Source organism: Solanum tuberosum, unplaced genomic scaffold (assembly GCF_000226075.1).
Source record: "Solanum tuberosum cultivar DM 1-3 516 R44 unplaced genomic scaffold, SolTub_3.0 scf00246, whole genome shotgun sequence".
Classification (NCBI taxonomy): domain Eukaryota; kingdom Viridiplantae; phylum Streptophyta; class Magnoliopsida; order Solanales; family Solanaceae; genus Solanum; species Solanum tuberosum.
In genome coordinates this window covers 49,657-65,822 of record NW_006239169.1, presented here as the reverse complement: position 1 = coordinate 65,822, position 16,166 = coordinate 49,657, and the positions used below count along the sequence as shown (strand labels likewise).

The following is a 16,166-nucleotide window of genomic DNA, read 5'->3' as shown; positions in this document are numbered from 1 at the left end:
CACCAAGTTTAGGGGTGCTTCAACCGTTCCTTTAGGGTTTTATTAAGAGTCTCATGCTCATACAAGAATTTGAGACCACTTGCTATATCATGTGGCAAATCGGGGGTGTATCTAAGTTTAGTTAATCAAGTAGAGGTGTTTTCTAAATTAAATATATATCATAATTGTGTGGTCTTAAACATGTCATATGAGAAGTTGAAATTAAAGAGTTATTAAAAAGAAAAAATATATTTTATTTTTAAAACAAACTAAAAAATAGAATAAAAAAATAAAATAAAATGAAATACATAGAATACTATACTCTTATCTAGCATGTTATGTACTGGGAAAAAAAATCTAGCATGTTATGAATATTACTTTCCAATAATGATTTGGTTCTTCTTCAAAAGGAAACGTGATTTTTAATTTCCTACTTCTATTACAAAATGATAGAATATAGTTATTAATTTTTTAGAATAATATTCCTTTGAAATGAAGAAGAGACGAATGAAATAATACTTGCGTAGTAGATTTGTGGTCCTTTGAAACAAATGTGTCCTTTTCTCGTCTTTAAGGATTGTAGTTTTATTTTCCTTTGACCCAATCTAGCTTATTTATGGTAGAGTTTTATCAATCTTTTATTTCCAATTTTTGAAAATAATTTCTCCTACTCCTTAAAACCTCTCAAAAATTTGACCAAACCAACAACTCTATTATATATAATATAATATAATATAATTCGTTGTTACATGTACATTGTGTTTTATGGCTATGGCCTATGATTGAGCTTATCCTATAAAATGTGCAACTCATGTGAAAGTATTTGCTGTATTTTGATTTAGTTGGAAAGTGTATTTGCATCAGTGAAATGATACTCACGTGATTTCCTTATTTGGATTTTCAATACCTTCGCAAAAAGATGAGAAAATAAAGAAGAAGATAATTATGACTATAGGCTTTTTTTTTTTTGGGTTTTCCGCCCGGTATTCGGAGCCCACATTGAAACTTTGACTAAATTCGGATCGCGCTCTGTAGGGCCCATTCGGGAGTGACGCTCCATGTTATATTCGTGAGGTTGTCATACATATAAAAATATTAGAAATTAACTTATAGATATGTATATTACAATAAATATAATTACTTACCTTTTACAATGGAAAATATCTTATTCATAGATTTTAGTTTAAATTTGAAATTTAACATGGGATGAAGACAATGTTATTCCATATGCTCTCTTTCACTTTTATATGGCCTAGTTATTATTTGAAGAGTCAAAAGGAGACCACAATTTGTTGAAATCCATCTTAAATATTTAGAATGGTTAACTATTGTAAGTTGTGACTTACATAATATTTTTATGTAATTTTTGAATATGTTATTTTATTTTTTAAAATTTAAAAAGTATATATTTTAATTCACATAAAAAATTAAGTTGTACTAAATTTAAATGGGACAGAGGAGTAAACTTTAGCTTCTTCTATATATAAGCATGTTTCCCAACCAACATATTGCAGCTTAAGTCAGAACATCTCCTTCAGCAACAACTAGGCAATTCTTATACATCTCTGCTTCATTTTTCATCCTCTGCAGCTAGTTTTTCACTTATCAGATTCTGTGCACTTGGCCAAGCTTAATGTTGTCCAATTCATACCGTTTTGCCCCTTTCAGTAGCAAAGCTAATCCTTTAATTTCAATTCAGCAGCAAGTTGATATCGGCGCATCGTCAGCCATGAATTTTCAGGAATTTGGAGCTGCATTTGATCCAATCGATATCCTTTCTAGCTGGAATATCTCTCAGCGTCAAGAAGCTGCGACGAGATTGGCTGCAGACTCTGTCGCTGCTAAATCAGGAGCAGGTTCAATTGGGGATTGTACTAATAGTAAAATTGGTTCATCTTCTTCTTTTCCTCCGCGGAACAATTATTTGCCTTACTTGGGTAATAATCAAGTTCCTATTTGTGGCTTAATGGCGGATGTTAGTTCAATTGGCCTATTCTCAAAAAACAGATCCCCTGATTGCTTGCTTTCTGCAACCAATACAAGCAACACCAACACATCGGGCGAATTAGATGATGTGATTTTCTCTGATGATTCTGAAAGCTTGTGGAATATCCACACTAACAATGCAGTTTCATCCGGAGAATCTGCAATTGATGCCTACAAATCAAAACCCATTGATGCCAATGACAACAATAATATTCACTACTCTGTTAATGAGCTTGATGAAACAGTCTCGTGTAACAATTTTATAACATCTTCAGAAGGAAATCGTTACAATATGGACAAGAGAAGCCACAATGCTCTGCTCGAATCAGGTGAGAACACTCTTGGCACACTTTTAATTGCTTAAATAAATAGTACATTAATTTCTCTTACACTATACTAGTCAGGAGAGTAAAACAAAATCATTTTTTTTTTAATAAATATTTTGAATTAATTATTAACTATGGTGACTTATTATATTATTTTCTTATATATAAAATTTTATTGAGTCTTTGTCTGAATACAGACTAAAAATTAAGTAGTTTGACATTTGTACAAGAAAAGTCGCCCGATAGGCCCCTCACGTGTCGGTTTACTAATTTTGGATGACAGTGAGATTCGAGTGTAAAACCTCTAACCAACTCTGATACCATATTGAATCGTTAAAAGTTCTAATTTGTTATGAGATTTGAGTGCAAGACTCATTTAAAATTTAAATATTTATGAAGAATATAATACACTTTCAAATACTTAAGTATATCATGTCACAACAGATTCCTCGAACAGAGACTACGTATTCCAGCTCATTTCGGAAAATGATCAACCTAAGTCCAAGAAATCCAGATCAGAATACAAGCTTCCAAGTTCATCGAACATCAATTTCCAGCAAGCTAGTTCTTCGGCTTGTTCAATAGTTGATCCTGATTCAGAAGCAATTGCACAAATGAAGGAAATGATTTATCGCGCAGCAGCATTCAGGCCAGTGAGCTCTGTCAGGGAAGATGTGATGGCAGAGAAGCCGAAGAGGAAGAACGTAAGAATATCAATGGATCCACAAACAGCTACAGCGAGACGAAGGAGGGAAAAGATAAGCGAAAGAATAAGGATATTGCAGAAGCTGGTACCAGGAGGAAGCAATATGGACACTGCATCCATGCTTGATGAGGCTGCAAACTATCTCAAGTTCTTAAGGACACAAGTGAATGCCTTGGGAGCATTTGGCTTTAATATAGACCCAAGTATCATTAACAATAACTTTACTACTTCTTTATCTTCAATACCATTAATCAACTACCCATTTCCCTTGCAACCACATTTTCCTATGCAAAACCTCAATCCAATCCATCACCCTAAGTGTTGATTTACGATCCCGGAAAGAGTTTAATTAATGTAAAAATAAAAACATATTATCAGGTCAAATATACATGTTACAACAGGTAACATGATTTATTATCAAGATCATAAATCTCATATTTTAAGGAGGTTTACTTGTAGATATCTTTGCATGACCTGATAGTGTATCATGTTTTAATGTTTTTACTACATTATATATTTAGTTTCGTGTGTGTATTTTGGACTTTATTCAATTTGAAGCTGTCGGCTAGCAAACCAATGCAAAGAAATATTCCTCTAAATACTTGTGAATTCGAATCACAGTATCACACTTGCTCTAAACTAGTTTAAATACACAAAATTATCATTCCTAATAATTTTTTTTATTTTCCCATCCGGTGTCAGGTACCCACATTAGAGTCCAACTAAATTCAAATCGCGTACTGTATGACCCATTTCAAAGATTATTAGTAGCATCAAGCATGTTTCATGCAAAATTAGAAGAAAAAAAAATGAAACAAGAAGTGAACAAATTGTGTTGACATAGGATGTGATGGTAAAGGAAAAAAGATGTTGGACTTTGACAACACAAAGCTCTTTTCGGGGATGGTGGAGGAAGTTGCTTTGATAATTGGATAGAAGAGGTTATTGATTTTTTTGGCTAAAAGTAGGAAATTCTGTTAAGAAATAAAGAAGCATCTGTATTCTTGGCTTATTGCTCTGCCAACTTGCTCTTTATTTCTTCTTCTTTTTTCAAGTGGACGGTATCTAGTAAGTGATTTAGTGTGTGTGAAAAAATCAAAATCAACATATACGTGTAATGAGACTTTATCAGAGTAGTTGGTTGTTAAGTAGTTAAAAGGTGGTTAGAATGATTAAGGGTAGTATAGTCTTTTCTATTAAAAGTTGTTATAACTAATTCTTCCAATAGTTAGTTACATAAACAACTATAAATACATGTTCATGCTATTGTACAAGTTAGCCTTTTGAGCTCATAAATGGAATTCTTCTCTCTTCTCTTCTAGTAGCTTCTGTAAATCGTGTCTACGTTCATGGTATCAGAGTCATACACAGTGATGAGCTGTGATAGGCGTTTTAGGTTGAAGAATCAGAGAATTGCTTTGTCGATTCACAGATTCGAATCAGAGAGTTGCTTTATCAATTCACAGATTCATCAGATTCTCAGTTGATCTGCAGATTGGGGTTCACGTCTGTTATTAACTGAGTTTTGATTCTTATTCCGCAACAAGTTTGATTGCTATGTCTCCAGATCGAGTAGCTGAAGAACTAAATCAAGGTATCAACAATGGAGAAATTGTTGGTTCTGGTTCCTTCGCTTTGTCTTCTAATACAGTCTCATCATCTCAAGGTATTGGTTACAATCATCCTCTGTTTCTTAGTCCTACTGATGTGAGTGGTGTTAGCCTTATCTCTTTTCAGTTACTTGGAATTGAGAATTATACATTGTGGAATCGATCTATTACACTAGCTCTATTGGGAAGAAATAAGATAGGATTGGTGGATGGATCCTGTAGGAAGGAAGTTTATGGTGAAGAACTGTGGGGGCAATGGGAGAGGGTAAATGCCATTGTATTGTCTTGGTTAATGAACTCAGTCTCTAAGAGTCTTCTTAGTGGTGTTGCTTTTGCTTCGAGTGCTTTGCAAGTTTGGAATGACTTGAAAGAGAGGTTTGATAGAGTAGATGGCTCTAGAACATATAGTCTTCACAAAGACATTGTAACATTGCAACAAGGTACTAATTCAGTTTCTGAGTATTATACAAGACTTAAAACTTTGTGGGATGAGTCTGAACTTTTAGTGCCTGCACCTTGTTGCAACTGTGATAAATCGAAAGGATTTGTGGCTCACATGAATAGGCAGAAGTTGTATCAGTTTTTGATGGGGTTAAATGAGTCCTTTCAACAGGCCAGAAGTCAGATTCTGATGCTAAATCCTTTACCTACTATTAATCATGCTTATGCTATGATAGTAATTTAAACTCAATTGGTAAATTTAAGCATGAAAACCATTTTAAATTAATTGAGGAATAAGAGTTTTGACTAACCTTTTTGAGAAAATGACTAAGTAAGTATTTATAATAATAATTTACACTATTAGATTAACTTTGAGAAAGTAGTTAAACAAAGAGCGATTTTATTTTTTAAGAAAAAATGGGACCTTAATTGAAATATTTGAATTAGAGACAAGTAATAAGAATTTTAACGAAACTAAATTAGTTGGTTTTTATTGGAGTCATTTTTTGATTTATGAAAAAACTGTTTTAAACTAATAAAAAAAAAAGTTTTGACTAAAGATTATAAATGAAAATACAAGAGTTGATAAAATAAATTTCGTTAGAAACAAAACAACTTAGATAAATAGTTCGTCTTTTGGGGGATTCAACTAAGTTAATTAAAAATTCTAAAGTTAGAGTTGAACAACAAATAATACGTAATCACAATCAAATAATTAAAGAGTAAGGGAGAAATTGAATTTGGGCCTTTCTTGGGCCAAATTCGCTACTTTTTTGGGGGTTTAAACAAACCCGTTTTTGGTATACAGCTCATGTATATCAGTGTATATCGGTCATTTTTTAGCCCTTTTTCCTGTATATCAACCCATGTACTGACTGTACACAGTTCACTTTGACGCCTCCAACCTGTATCACGGACATCAAATGTATATGGGCTGTATGGTGGCTGGTATATTAGTGTATACTGCTGTATACAGCCCATTTTTAACACCCAGTCCTCCATACACCTGTAATTCTGCTCCCTTATGACATAGATTCCCTCTCCAAATTCCATATGCTTCCAATGGTGAGGTTGACTCGATAAAGAGGAGTGTTGGGTTTCAAACCAAACTCAAGATACAAGCGACAAAGGGGAGTCCAATAGACTCAAGCCAAGGGAGTTCATGCAATAAAAATATAGATGGGATGAAATTAGTTAAAAAGGATAATAGACTAGTACATAAGTTAGACGTATTTGTAAAAGAAAATCACACTATGCCATAGTTATAATAAAACAATGATGCCGAATCAACTAAAATACATGCAAAATTCCCACTTTAATTCACCACCTTTTAGAACAAAAACAATGATAAAACAACTCGATCAGGCAACATATATACAAACAAACTTTAACACTTGCATAGAGGTATGTGTAAAGGAATGGATGGGGACTTAAGCATCAAAACATACTACTGAAAAAGTAACAAAACAAATATCTCTAATGTGGTTTAGGGGAGTGAAACAGTGAGGAAATAATAATTTTGCTTTAGTTGGGAACATGACTCCAACGTAACATATTGGAAAGCAAATTTGAGATAACAGTGCTCACATTAGAAATCTTCTTTCCGAATATAAAATAATTAAGTTAATGGGATCGGATTAAACACAAAAATAAAAAAAATAAAAAGATAAATCTTTGCACATGAAGGTATATAAATAGATGCTATGAAACGGGTGACTAAAAACCAAGACAAGAACTCAAACTTCAACATAATAACAGACACAACAAATAAACTCAAAACAATAGCAACTTCTATACAAGAAAATCACAAATAACATACAAATACCAATCCTTTAAATGCCAAAATAGAGACAAAATTGATCCCATGAAGATTCACATAAAAATAAAACGGAATCAAACTTTATAAAAAAAAAAATCGAATTTTTCAACAGGAAGTAAAACAGAGTAATCTGCCAATAATATCAAATTGATCAGTACATTGAAAATATACAATGAGTTCAATAAAACGATGAAATTTTACCTTTTTCGGAGCAGCGTTTCGGGACAGCGAGAAGAGCGATTCCACCACTGTGAGCTTAATCCGGACAAGCAGAGAATCGATACACAAGAAAATTAGCTATTTATTTTTCGTCCTTTCAATGTATGAAACCTCTCTATTTTTTTTTTAATATGGTGAAAATCTTTTTTTTTTCCCCTCCTTATAGTGAAAAGAGCAGGGGTATATATAGGGGAGATTCGAATTGAAAAAAGAAGAAGTGGAAAATGGGTTGAAAAGATGGATAAGAATGAAATTTGAAATTCAAAATCTTGAAGAGATAAGAAAAAATAAAATATGTCAATTGTACCCATTGTCAACGGAAAAGAAAGGAGAGGTGAAGAAAAGGACACAACTTGCTGGGTTCGAGGTCCGGGTTTGCCGGGATTTTCTGCTGGATTTCCGCAATTTTGTTGGGTTTTGGACGCTCCTTGCTGGTCCTGCGTAGGGAAGAAGAAGAAGAAACGAAGTGGGGTCGTTTGGTGTATGTTTTTTTATATTTGGTATTGTTGGTGGGTATTAAAGTGTATGTTGTTGGGTTGATGATTGTATTGTATTGTTGTATTGGGCCTGGGATGTTGAGGTACTGGGCTGGATCAAATGGAAACAAAAGTGGGGCTGGAATTTGGTGTTGAAATTGGGTTGAAGAAATAGGCCCAAGTTTAGTCTATCACAAATGGGTTAGGGTGGGTAGAAGGGTTGGCTATGTTTGTAAATAAAATGCTAGGCCAAATAGATTGCAATTATGGCCGATGGGATTTAAGATTTTAGCCAAATTGAGCTTAATTGGTGATTCGGCTAAAACTAAATAAGACGAATTAATATAAATTAATTAACGAGCTTCTTACCCTTAACGAAATAAAATAATTAACTTAATTATAAACTAATCGATTTGATTAACTCAAAATTCTAACTATAATTTAGACTAAACTTAATTATAAAATATTTGACTAAAAATGCAAAATCTTTTTGAAACGATTTTCGAATATTCATAAAGCGTACATAATTATATAAAAATATAGTTATTATCTAAAAGTTGTAAAAAGTGACAAAACTAGTCAAAATAACTTGAAAAATATTTTGATTTTTATAAAGTCAATTATTTCAATTCGTTTGGAATTTTAAGAAGTTCAAAAATTAATTTATATCGGGGAGGGTCAAAATTGGGTGTCAACATACATTGTGGAATTGATCTATTACACTAGCTCTATTGGGAAGAAATAAGATAGGATTGGTGGATGGATCCTGTAGGAAGGAGTTTATGGTGAAGAACTGTGGGGGCAATGAGAGAGGGTAAATGCCATTGTATTGTCTTGGTTAATGAACTCAGTCTCTAAGAGTCTTCTTAGTGGTGTTGCTTTTGCTTCGAGTGCTTTGCAAGTTTGGAATGACTTGAAAGAGAGATTTGATAGAGTAGATGGCTCTAGAACATATAGTCTTCACAAAGACATTGTAACATTGCAACAAGGTACTAATTCAGTTTCTGAGTATTATACAAGACTTAAACAGGCCAGAAGTCAGATTCTGATGCTAAATCCTCTACCTACTATTAATCATGCTTATGCTATGATAGTAGGAGATGAAAGCCAAAAAGCAGTGATGTCTCACAGCAATAGCATGGGAATGAACACAGTTAGTGCTGACTTTGTGGCTATGTATTCTAAATCTGCATCTACCTCAGGTGTAAATCAGAGATTCAAGAGGAACTCTGTCTTGATTTGTAACTTTTGTAAGTGTAAAGGTCATAGCAAGGAGTATTGCTACAAGATCGTAGGGTATCCACCTGACTTCAAGTAAAAAAGGAAGCCACAAGGTACTGCATCAGATGGCACTCCTGATCAGGTTTACTTCTCCTATGGTATGAATACTAATGTGCATGTACCAGGATAGGGAAGAAAAACTGATAGCTCTCATGGTGTATCAGGTCCTTCCAATTCTTCTAAGTTGCTGAGTCAAGCTGAACTGGATGTGAAACAGTTGTTGAAGGGTTGCACTTTCACAAAGGATCTGTATGATCACATTCTCAAAGGTTTTCAGCACAAGACAGACATTGCCTCATTGGATTGTAATGCTACATCTGCTGCTGCTCACACTGCAGGTAAATCATTACATGTTCCTGATATTAACAGAGTGTGGATTGTAGATACTGGTGCTACTAACCATATGGTATCTGATTTAGATATGTTTATCAAAGGCACTGTTTCGGAATTAGAGGTTCCTAAGGTTATGTATTTACCTAATTGAGACAGTACTCATGTGACACATGTAGGCTCATGTGCATTAGGAGATAATGGTATTATTTTCAATGTGTTGTATCTACCTGACTTCCAGTACAATTTGATGTCTGTCAGCAAATTAACAAAGGAGCTAGACTGCTCAGTTACTTTCTTCCCTAACTGCTGTGTTCTCCAGGAGCTTTACGGTGGAAAGGTGAAGCAAATTGGTGAAGAAACAGGTTGTCTGTATACTCAAAAGCATGTCAGTAATCAAAGGGATATAGCTTTAAGTGTGTCTCAAGTTTCTACAGATATGGAGTTGTGGCATCAAAGGCTAGGACATGTCTCTTCTGGTGTCCTTGCTAGAATGTTTTCTATGAATGAGAAAGTCAGTGTAAGGTGTCTAAGTGTTTAGTTTGTCCTTATGCCAAGCAAACTAGACTAGTTTTCCTACTAGAAGTATCAAGAGTTGTGACTGTTTTGAGTTGATTCATGTAGACCTTTGGGGTCCATATAATATAGCTACTTTTGATGAAAACAAGTATTTTCTTACTATAGTGGATGACTTCTCAAGAATGACTTGGTTGTTCTTCTTAAACATAAATATGATGTTTGTGCTTCCTTACAAATGTTTGTGCAATATGTTCATAATCAATTTGCCAAGACTGTTAAGACAATAAGGTCTGATAATGGCACTGAATTTGTCAGCTCTACTTGTGCAAGCATGTTTCAAAAGTTACGTATTATACATCAGAAATCTTGTCCATATACACCCCAGCAAAATGAGGTAGCTGAAAGAAAACACAGGCATCTCCTTGAAGTTACAAGAGCACTCAGATTTAAAGCAAAAATTCCTATCAAGTACTGGGGGCATTGTGTCTTAGCAGCAACCTACATTATCAATAGACTTCCTAGCAGTGTACTTTATTTTCAAACTCCCTATGAGAGATTATATGGTAGCAAACCATTACTGTCTCATTTTAAGACTATTGGTTGTTTATGCTTTGCCAAAAGTCTTACTGAACATGATAAGCTAATGCCTAGAGCCAGGTCTGCTATTCATATGGGGTATTCAGCAACACAAAAAGGGTACATTCTTCTGGATCTTACAACCAAAGTTTTTTTTGTAAGTAGAGATGTTATGTTTAGAGAGGACATGTTTCCCTTTGCATATGATAAACATTCTGGAAAACACCAGTTATTCACAGATATATTCCAAGGCAGTTTAGATGTCAATTTTTAAGAGTTGTCTCTGCCAGCTTATGTATCTTATAATCCTGAGCATGAAGGTCCTGAACCTGACCTTGCAAATCAGGAGCTTGAACAACTTGGAGATCCAGAACATGTCCAGCATATGCTTGAGAATTCAGATGATAACTTGACTGCAGTTTGTGATCCTTTAGCAGAACCAAGCTCAGGTAGTTCTTCTTCTGGTACTGACACTCTTACGGATTCTAGTCAAGAGGGTCAACTGGTTGTTGTATCACCTAAGATCAGAAGGTCCACTAGAACTAAGCAGTCTCTTACTTGGCTGACAGATTCTGTTACACAAAAGGCAGTGACGTATCCTATGGGAAATTATGTGAGCTATAATCATCTCTCCTCCTCTTATCAGTGTTATATTGCTGCTTCTTCCTCACTGAAGGAACCCAATACATATTCTGAAGCCGTGTCAGATCAAATGTGGATTGATGCTATGCAGTTGGAAATTCAGGCATTAGAAAGCAACAATACATGGGTGGTTACTGATCTTCCCCAAGGTAAGAAACCTATAGGATGCAGATGGGTATATAAGATTAAGTATAAGGCTACTGGTGAAGTTGAGAGGTTCACGGCAAGATTGGTGGCTAAAGGCTATAGTTAACAAGAAGGCATAGATTATAAGGAGACTTTCTCACCTGTGGTTAAGATGGTCACAGTGAGATCTATAGTCTCTCTTGCAGCATCTCGAAAATGGCATATTCATCAGATGGATGTCTTTAATGCTTTTCTTCAAGGTGATTTAGAGGATGGAATTTATATGCAGCTACCTCAAGGTTTTGTTAGTCAAGGGGAGAAAGTTTGTAGACTGACTAAGTCCCTATATGGTCTCAAACAAGCACCAAGACAATGGAATCACAAGCTGATTGAAGCTCTTATTGCTCTCAAATTTAGACAGAGTCAGTATGACTATTCTTTGTTTATTCAAGATTCAGAGGCTGGTATAGTCATTGTACTTATGTATGTAGATGATATGCCGGTTACTGGAAGCAGTCTGAAATTGATTGAAGAGACAAAGCAAGCCTTACAGAAGTGTTTCAAAATGAAGGATCTAGGTGAACTAAAGTATTTTCTGGGCATTGAGTTCACTAGGACAGAACAAGGCATACTTATGCATCAAAGAAAGTATATCTTGGAGCTTATAGCTGAAGTAGGAATGTCAGCAGCAAAGCCTGCAGACACTCCCATTGATGTTAATATCAAGCTAACATCAAAACAGTATGATGAGCAAATAAAGGACAAGAAGAATTCTGTAAGATCAGCTGGTGGATCCAACATCATATCAAAAGCTAATTGGGAAATTATTGTATCTTAACATGACAAGACCAGATATATCATTTAGCACTTAGACTCTAAGTCAGTTCCTACAACAGCCAAAGAAGTCACATATGGATGCAACTTTAAGAGTGGTGAGATATCTCAAGAAACAGCCTGGACAGGGTCTGCTATTGACTAGTTCTTCAAATGAATTGGTTACTGCATGTTGTGATGCAGACTGGGCCTCTTGTCCACTTACCAGGAGGTCTGTTACAGGCTACATGATCAAGATAGGCAACTCTTTAGTGTCATGGAAAGCAAAGAAGCAAACCACAGTCTCCAAAAGTTCAGCTGAAGCTGAGTACAGAAGTCTTGCATCGACTGTATCAGAATTAGTATGGTTACTTGGGATGTTAAAGGAAGTAGGAGTTGAAGTGCAGTTTCCAATACAAGTATACAGTAACAGTAAAGTAGCAATACAAATAGCTGCAAATCCAGTCTATCATGAGAGGACAAAACATATAGAAATAGATTGTCACTTCATAAGGGAAAGGATACAACAAGGTTCAATCAAAGTGAATTATATACCAACACAAGAACAACCACCAGATATTTTGACAAAGGGGCTGTCCAGAAGTCAACATGAGTATTTGTTATCCAAGCTAGGAGTGTTGAACATTTTTGCCCCTCCTAGCTTGAAGGGGAGTAATGAGACTTCATCAGAGTAGTTGGTGGTTAGAATGATTAAGGGTAGTATAGTCTTTTCTATTAAAAGTTGTTATAACTAATTCTTCCAATAGTTAGTTACATAAACAACTATAAATACATGTTCATGCTATTGTACAAGTTAGCCTTTTGAGCTCATAAATGGAATTCTTCTCTCTTCTCTTCTAGTAGCTTCTGTAAATCGTGTCTACGTTCAACGTGGTCCACGCTCATTTTTGGAAAGTATTTTCCGTAAGATTTCCAACACTATGATCTTATGAAATGGAAAAAAGGCATTGACTTTGATTAGTATAAAAATATGTTGATTGTCTTAGGTGACATTTTCATTAATAAAGATTGTCAAGTGTCAAACATTCTTTGCAGCTGTCTCCAGATAATCTTATTTAAAAATGCTTTCATTTGTCCTGGCAATCGTTTTGATGTAGCTATGTAGCCCCACTTATTTTTAAATTTATTTAACAGTCGTCTATCTAGGAGGATCAACTGGAGCAATATGTTCGATTTTTCAGCATTGAAATTTGTTGAATCTCAGAAATAATTAAAGGAGTGGAACATAGATAAGTAAATTCAATAAACTGTACCCGTCAATCGAACTAGCTTTCATCCACATACATAAATAAAATTCAACAAAATGTACAAGAAGAACTCACGCACCCAAAAGTTCTCCATCTTGACCTTGATGAAAAATTCACTTTACACCACAGTCAGATGCTGATTCATTTTCGTGTTGTTGTCTATCTTAAGTATCCGGTTTATATCCTTTTAGCTCTCTAAAAATTTCGATAGCATTAATGAGTGGCGGAAGAGTTGAACTCTCAGTTTTGTTAATCAACACATCGTACTTCTCGATACCACTGCCTGGATTCACTGTGTAAACCGTCGAGGAGGACAAATAGGCAGGAGACATAGGTCCATAATATAGGTGGTCATTGACATAAATATTGAATTCCCTTTTCTCTGTCTCCGATAATTTAACAACTTCGGCAAAGTGAAAGTATAAGTAATACTTGTCCGTGGCATTAGTAGAGTACCAGTAAAAGGTCAACGTATCGGGACTGGAATTGGTCTCCGGATCAGGTATCAAGGCCGTGCTCATTACTGCCATTGGTAATAGGAAAGTGTTCTGAAGTATTTCTTCTGTTGTATTAATAATTAATGTCCTCGGCCATTGATATGGTCTCCAAACTCTATCCCACGCATCATCGCTGTATCTGTCATGTAATTAAAAAGAAAACAAATAATTGTTCAATAGAACATCTTGATCTTCAAGTTAAAATAGATTGAAATAATAAAACGTACCTGACGTATTGATTGGTTAAGGAACCAAAGTTCAAACGGGAAAAAAGTTCCATTGAACTATTGAGTATTGCTTTGTATATGGTATTATTCAAAGGCCTTAACTCTAAGGCTGAAATAAAAGGAGTTGTAGTATCTAACTTGACAAGGCAAATATTTATAGAGCCATTAGAAGGTGTGTGTATTATTTCCTCTCGAATTGGTATAGAAGCATTATTAATTGAGATTGTGATCCAATATTTTTCTTCAATGTAAAGATCAAAATACGGGAATCGGTCATTTCCATTATCATAATCTCCGTAGAAAAAACTTGCCCTTATCAAGTATCTGCCAGAGTTCCCTTGAGCTGGAGTTAAAGTGTAGCAATTTCTGGTCCCTGTTGGAAAGCTTGTAACTGTGAGAAATTGTCTTTCTAGGGAATTGGATTGGTATGTTGATGATATGTTATTTTTCACTCCACCACTGACATAACCTACATCTGAAGTGTAAAATAGTCCTGTTGTTATATCTGTATAGTTTGAACGTGCTGGTATTCCACAATCTAGGCTTATGAATCCTGTAAAAGATGGACATAAAACAGAACATGAGCATTAAACAGGGCCAATATTGTAGTCACATATTTACTAGGTGTAGAAGCAGAGATGGATCTAGAATTTTAAATTTACTCATTTTTTACTACAACCGTTCATAGGTGGTGCCTGAATCTAAAGTGTATGTATTAACGAGTTCTAAATTAGTAATTTGTACATGTTCAATGGATATTTAAGAGAAATGCTAAGTTCGAATCAAGGTAACTAACTAGATCGATCTAACCCGTAGCCAATAAGATCTGAGTCAAAGTTATTGAGTTGTATCGGCCTTTATGCAGAGTAAATTAAATGTATATACTACTAATTAACATTATACCTGTTTGGTTGTTTTGTGCAACAGCTATTGTTGCTAAAGAAAAAGCAATAAGCCATGCGAAGAGGAAGCCTTTCAAAATCTCCATATCTGGATTTACTCTGTTATCTTGAAGTTTAGACTTTTAGTTGGTTAAGTGAGAATAATTGGGGGCTTTACCTTATATATTATATGCTCAATTTGACCAAGTTTAAGAATGAATTAGTTTCCAAGTGATTTGGTAAACGCTATCATGATATCATTTGCTGAGCAAGGTGAATGCAACACTTATATTATCTTAATATGCTTGTGTCATGAATTGTGCGTTCAATTTTAATAGTTCAACCAGTTTACCTTGCTTTAATTTGAGCCACTAGTGAAATAGTAGACTAAGCACATATATTATAGAAATGATAACTGTTTAAACAAAGTTTAACAATAGGTTTTATTAGTTTATGTCCAAGATATTATTCCACTAAAAATTGCAGGTCATAGAATTTAAAAATCATTTCAACTATAGATGATTATGTCTGTGATCATGATTGTTCCTGTGTTGTACATATACCAATTCTTGGAATGAACAACGTAACCTCTTCAATTATTAAGTTATTATGCCCAGATACGGGTTGATCAGCCAAACTCAATATCTTTTGCTCAAATAGTATATTTGTGTTAAGAGATTATTTAAATATGTCAAAATATTAAGTTTAGAATCCGATTGTGAAAACTTGAAGCAGTCATTATATAATTCAGAGTCCATAAAATTAAAATTCTAGCTCCGTCTCTTATTATTTATTTAAAATAGTTGATTTATCTGGATACTGATAATGCCTTGAAGGAATGTTGTACTCGTTCAAACTAATTTCATTGAACATTATTTTTGGCCCACAATCATATTCTTCCTTGAAAAATAAAATAAAAATAGTAATCCTATTACAATACGTTGTCCAAGTCAACTCATTGTGGCTTTTGCTCATTCCAAAGGATAGCAATACAATATTTTCTAAGGAACAAATGTTTGCATTATCAAAAATTTGGTGCGTTTTGCCACTTCACTTCTCGCTCGGTTAGAGAGCAGCTATTTTAGTTGCCAAATGCTCACTGCTATATCGAATTATTTATGGGAGAAGGGTCAAAATTATCCCTCAATTTTCGTTTAATAGCTATACTATACCGCCATTCATACCTCACCGTTACAAAACTTATAACCCGCACCTGTCAATTGGACGGAAAGCCTCAAAATGAAATTTGATGTCAGGGTGGTCTTTAATTTTTGTTGGTTGATCCTTAGAAATGGCTCCAACATTTGAATGTCTCGAGTCGCAACAGATAGGAACAATCTCTCTTTGCTTTGTTGTTTTTATTTTAAAAAAGCACATCACATCAAGGAAGGCAATGGGGGATGGGGGGGGGGGGGGGTTAGGGGTTGGGTTTAATTCCCAAAAA

The 16,166-nt window shown here is 34.7% G+C and overlaps 2 protein-coding genes across 2 annotated transcripts; one reads left to right on the top strand and one right to left on the bottom strand.

Annotated features, from left to right (window-relative positions):
• The first annotated feature begins 1,458 nt into the window (after nt 1–1,458).
• On the top strand, nt 1,459–3,418 carry LOC102582553 (transcription factor bHLH87-like). Its single transcript, XM_006357304.2, has 2 exons — nt 1,459–2,294; nt 2,736–3,418. The coding sequence occupies exons 1-2, from the start codon at nt 1,613–1,615 to the stop codon at nt 3,320–3,322; spliced, it is 1,269 nt and encodes a 422-aa protein (XP_006357366.1). The 5' UTR covers nt 1,459–1,612; the 3' UTR covers nt 3,323–3,418.
• Nucleotides 3,419–13,128: 9,710 nt separating this feature from the next.
• LOC102585977 (putative leucine-rich repeat receptor-like protein kinase At2g19210) lies at nt 13,129–14,857 on the bottom strand. Its single transcript, XM_006357397.2, has 3 exons — nt 14,745–14,857; nt 13,842–14,394; nt 13,129–13,753 (listed from the first exon to the last, which is right to left on the bottom strand). The coding sequence occupies exons 1-3, from the start codon at nt 14,827–14,829 to the stop codon at nt 13,282–13,284; spliced, it is 1,110 nt and encodes a 369-aa protein (XP_006357459.1). The 5' UTR covers nt 14,830–14,857; the 3' UTR covers nt 13,129–13,281.
• Between the last annotated feature and the right edge of the window lie 1,309 nt (nt 14,858–16,166).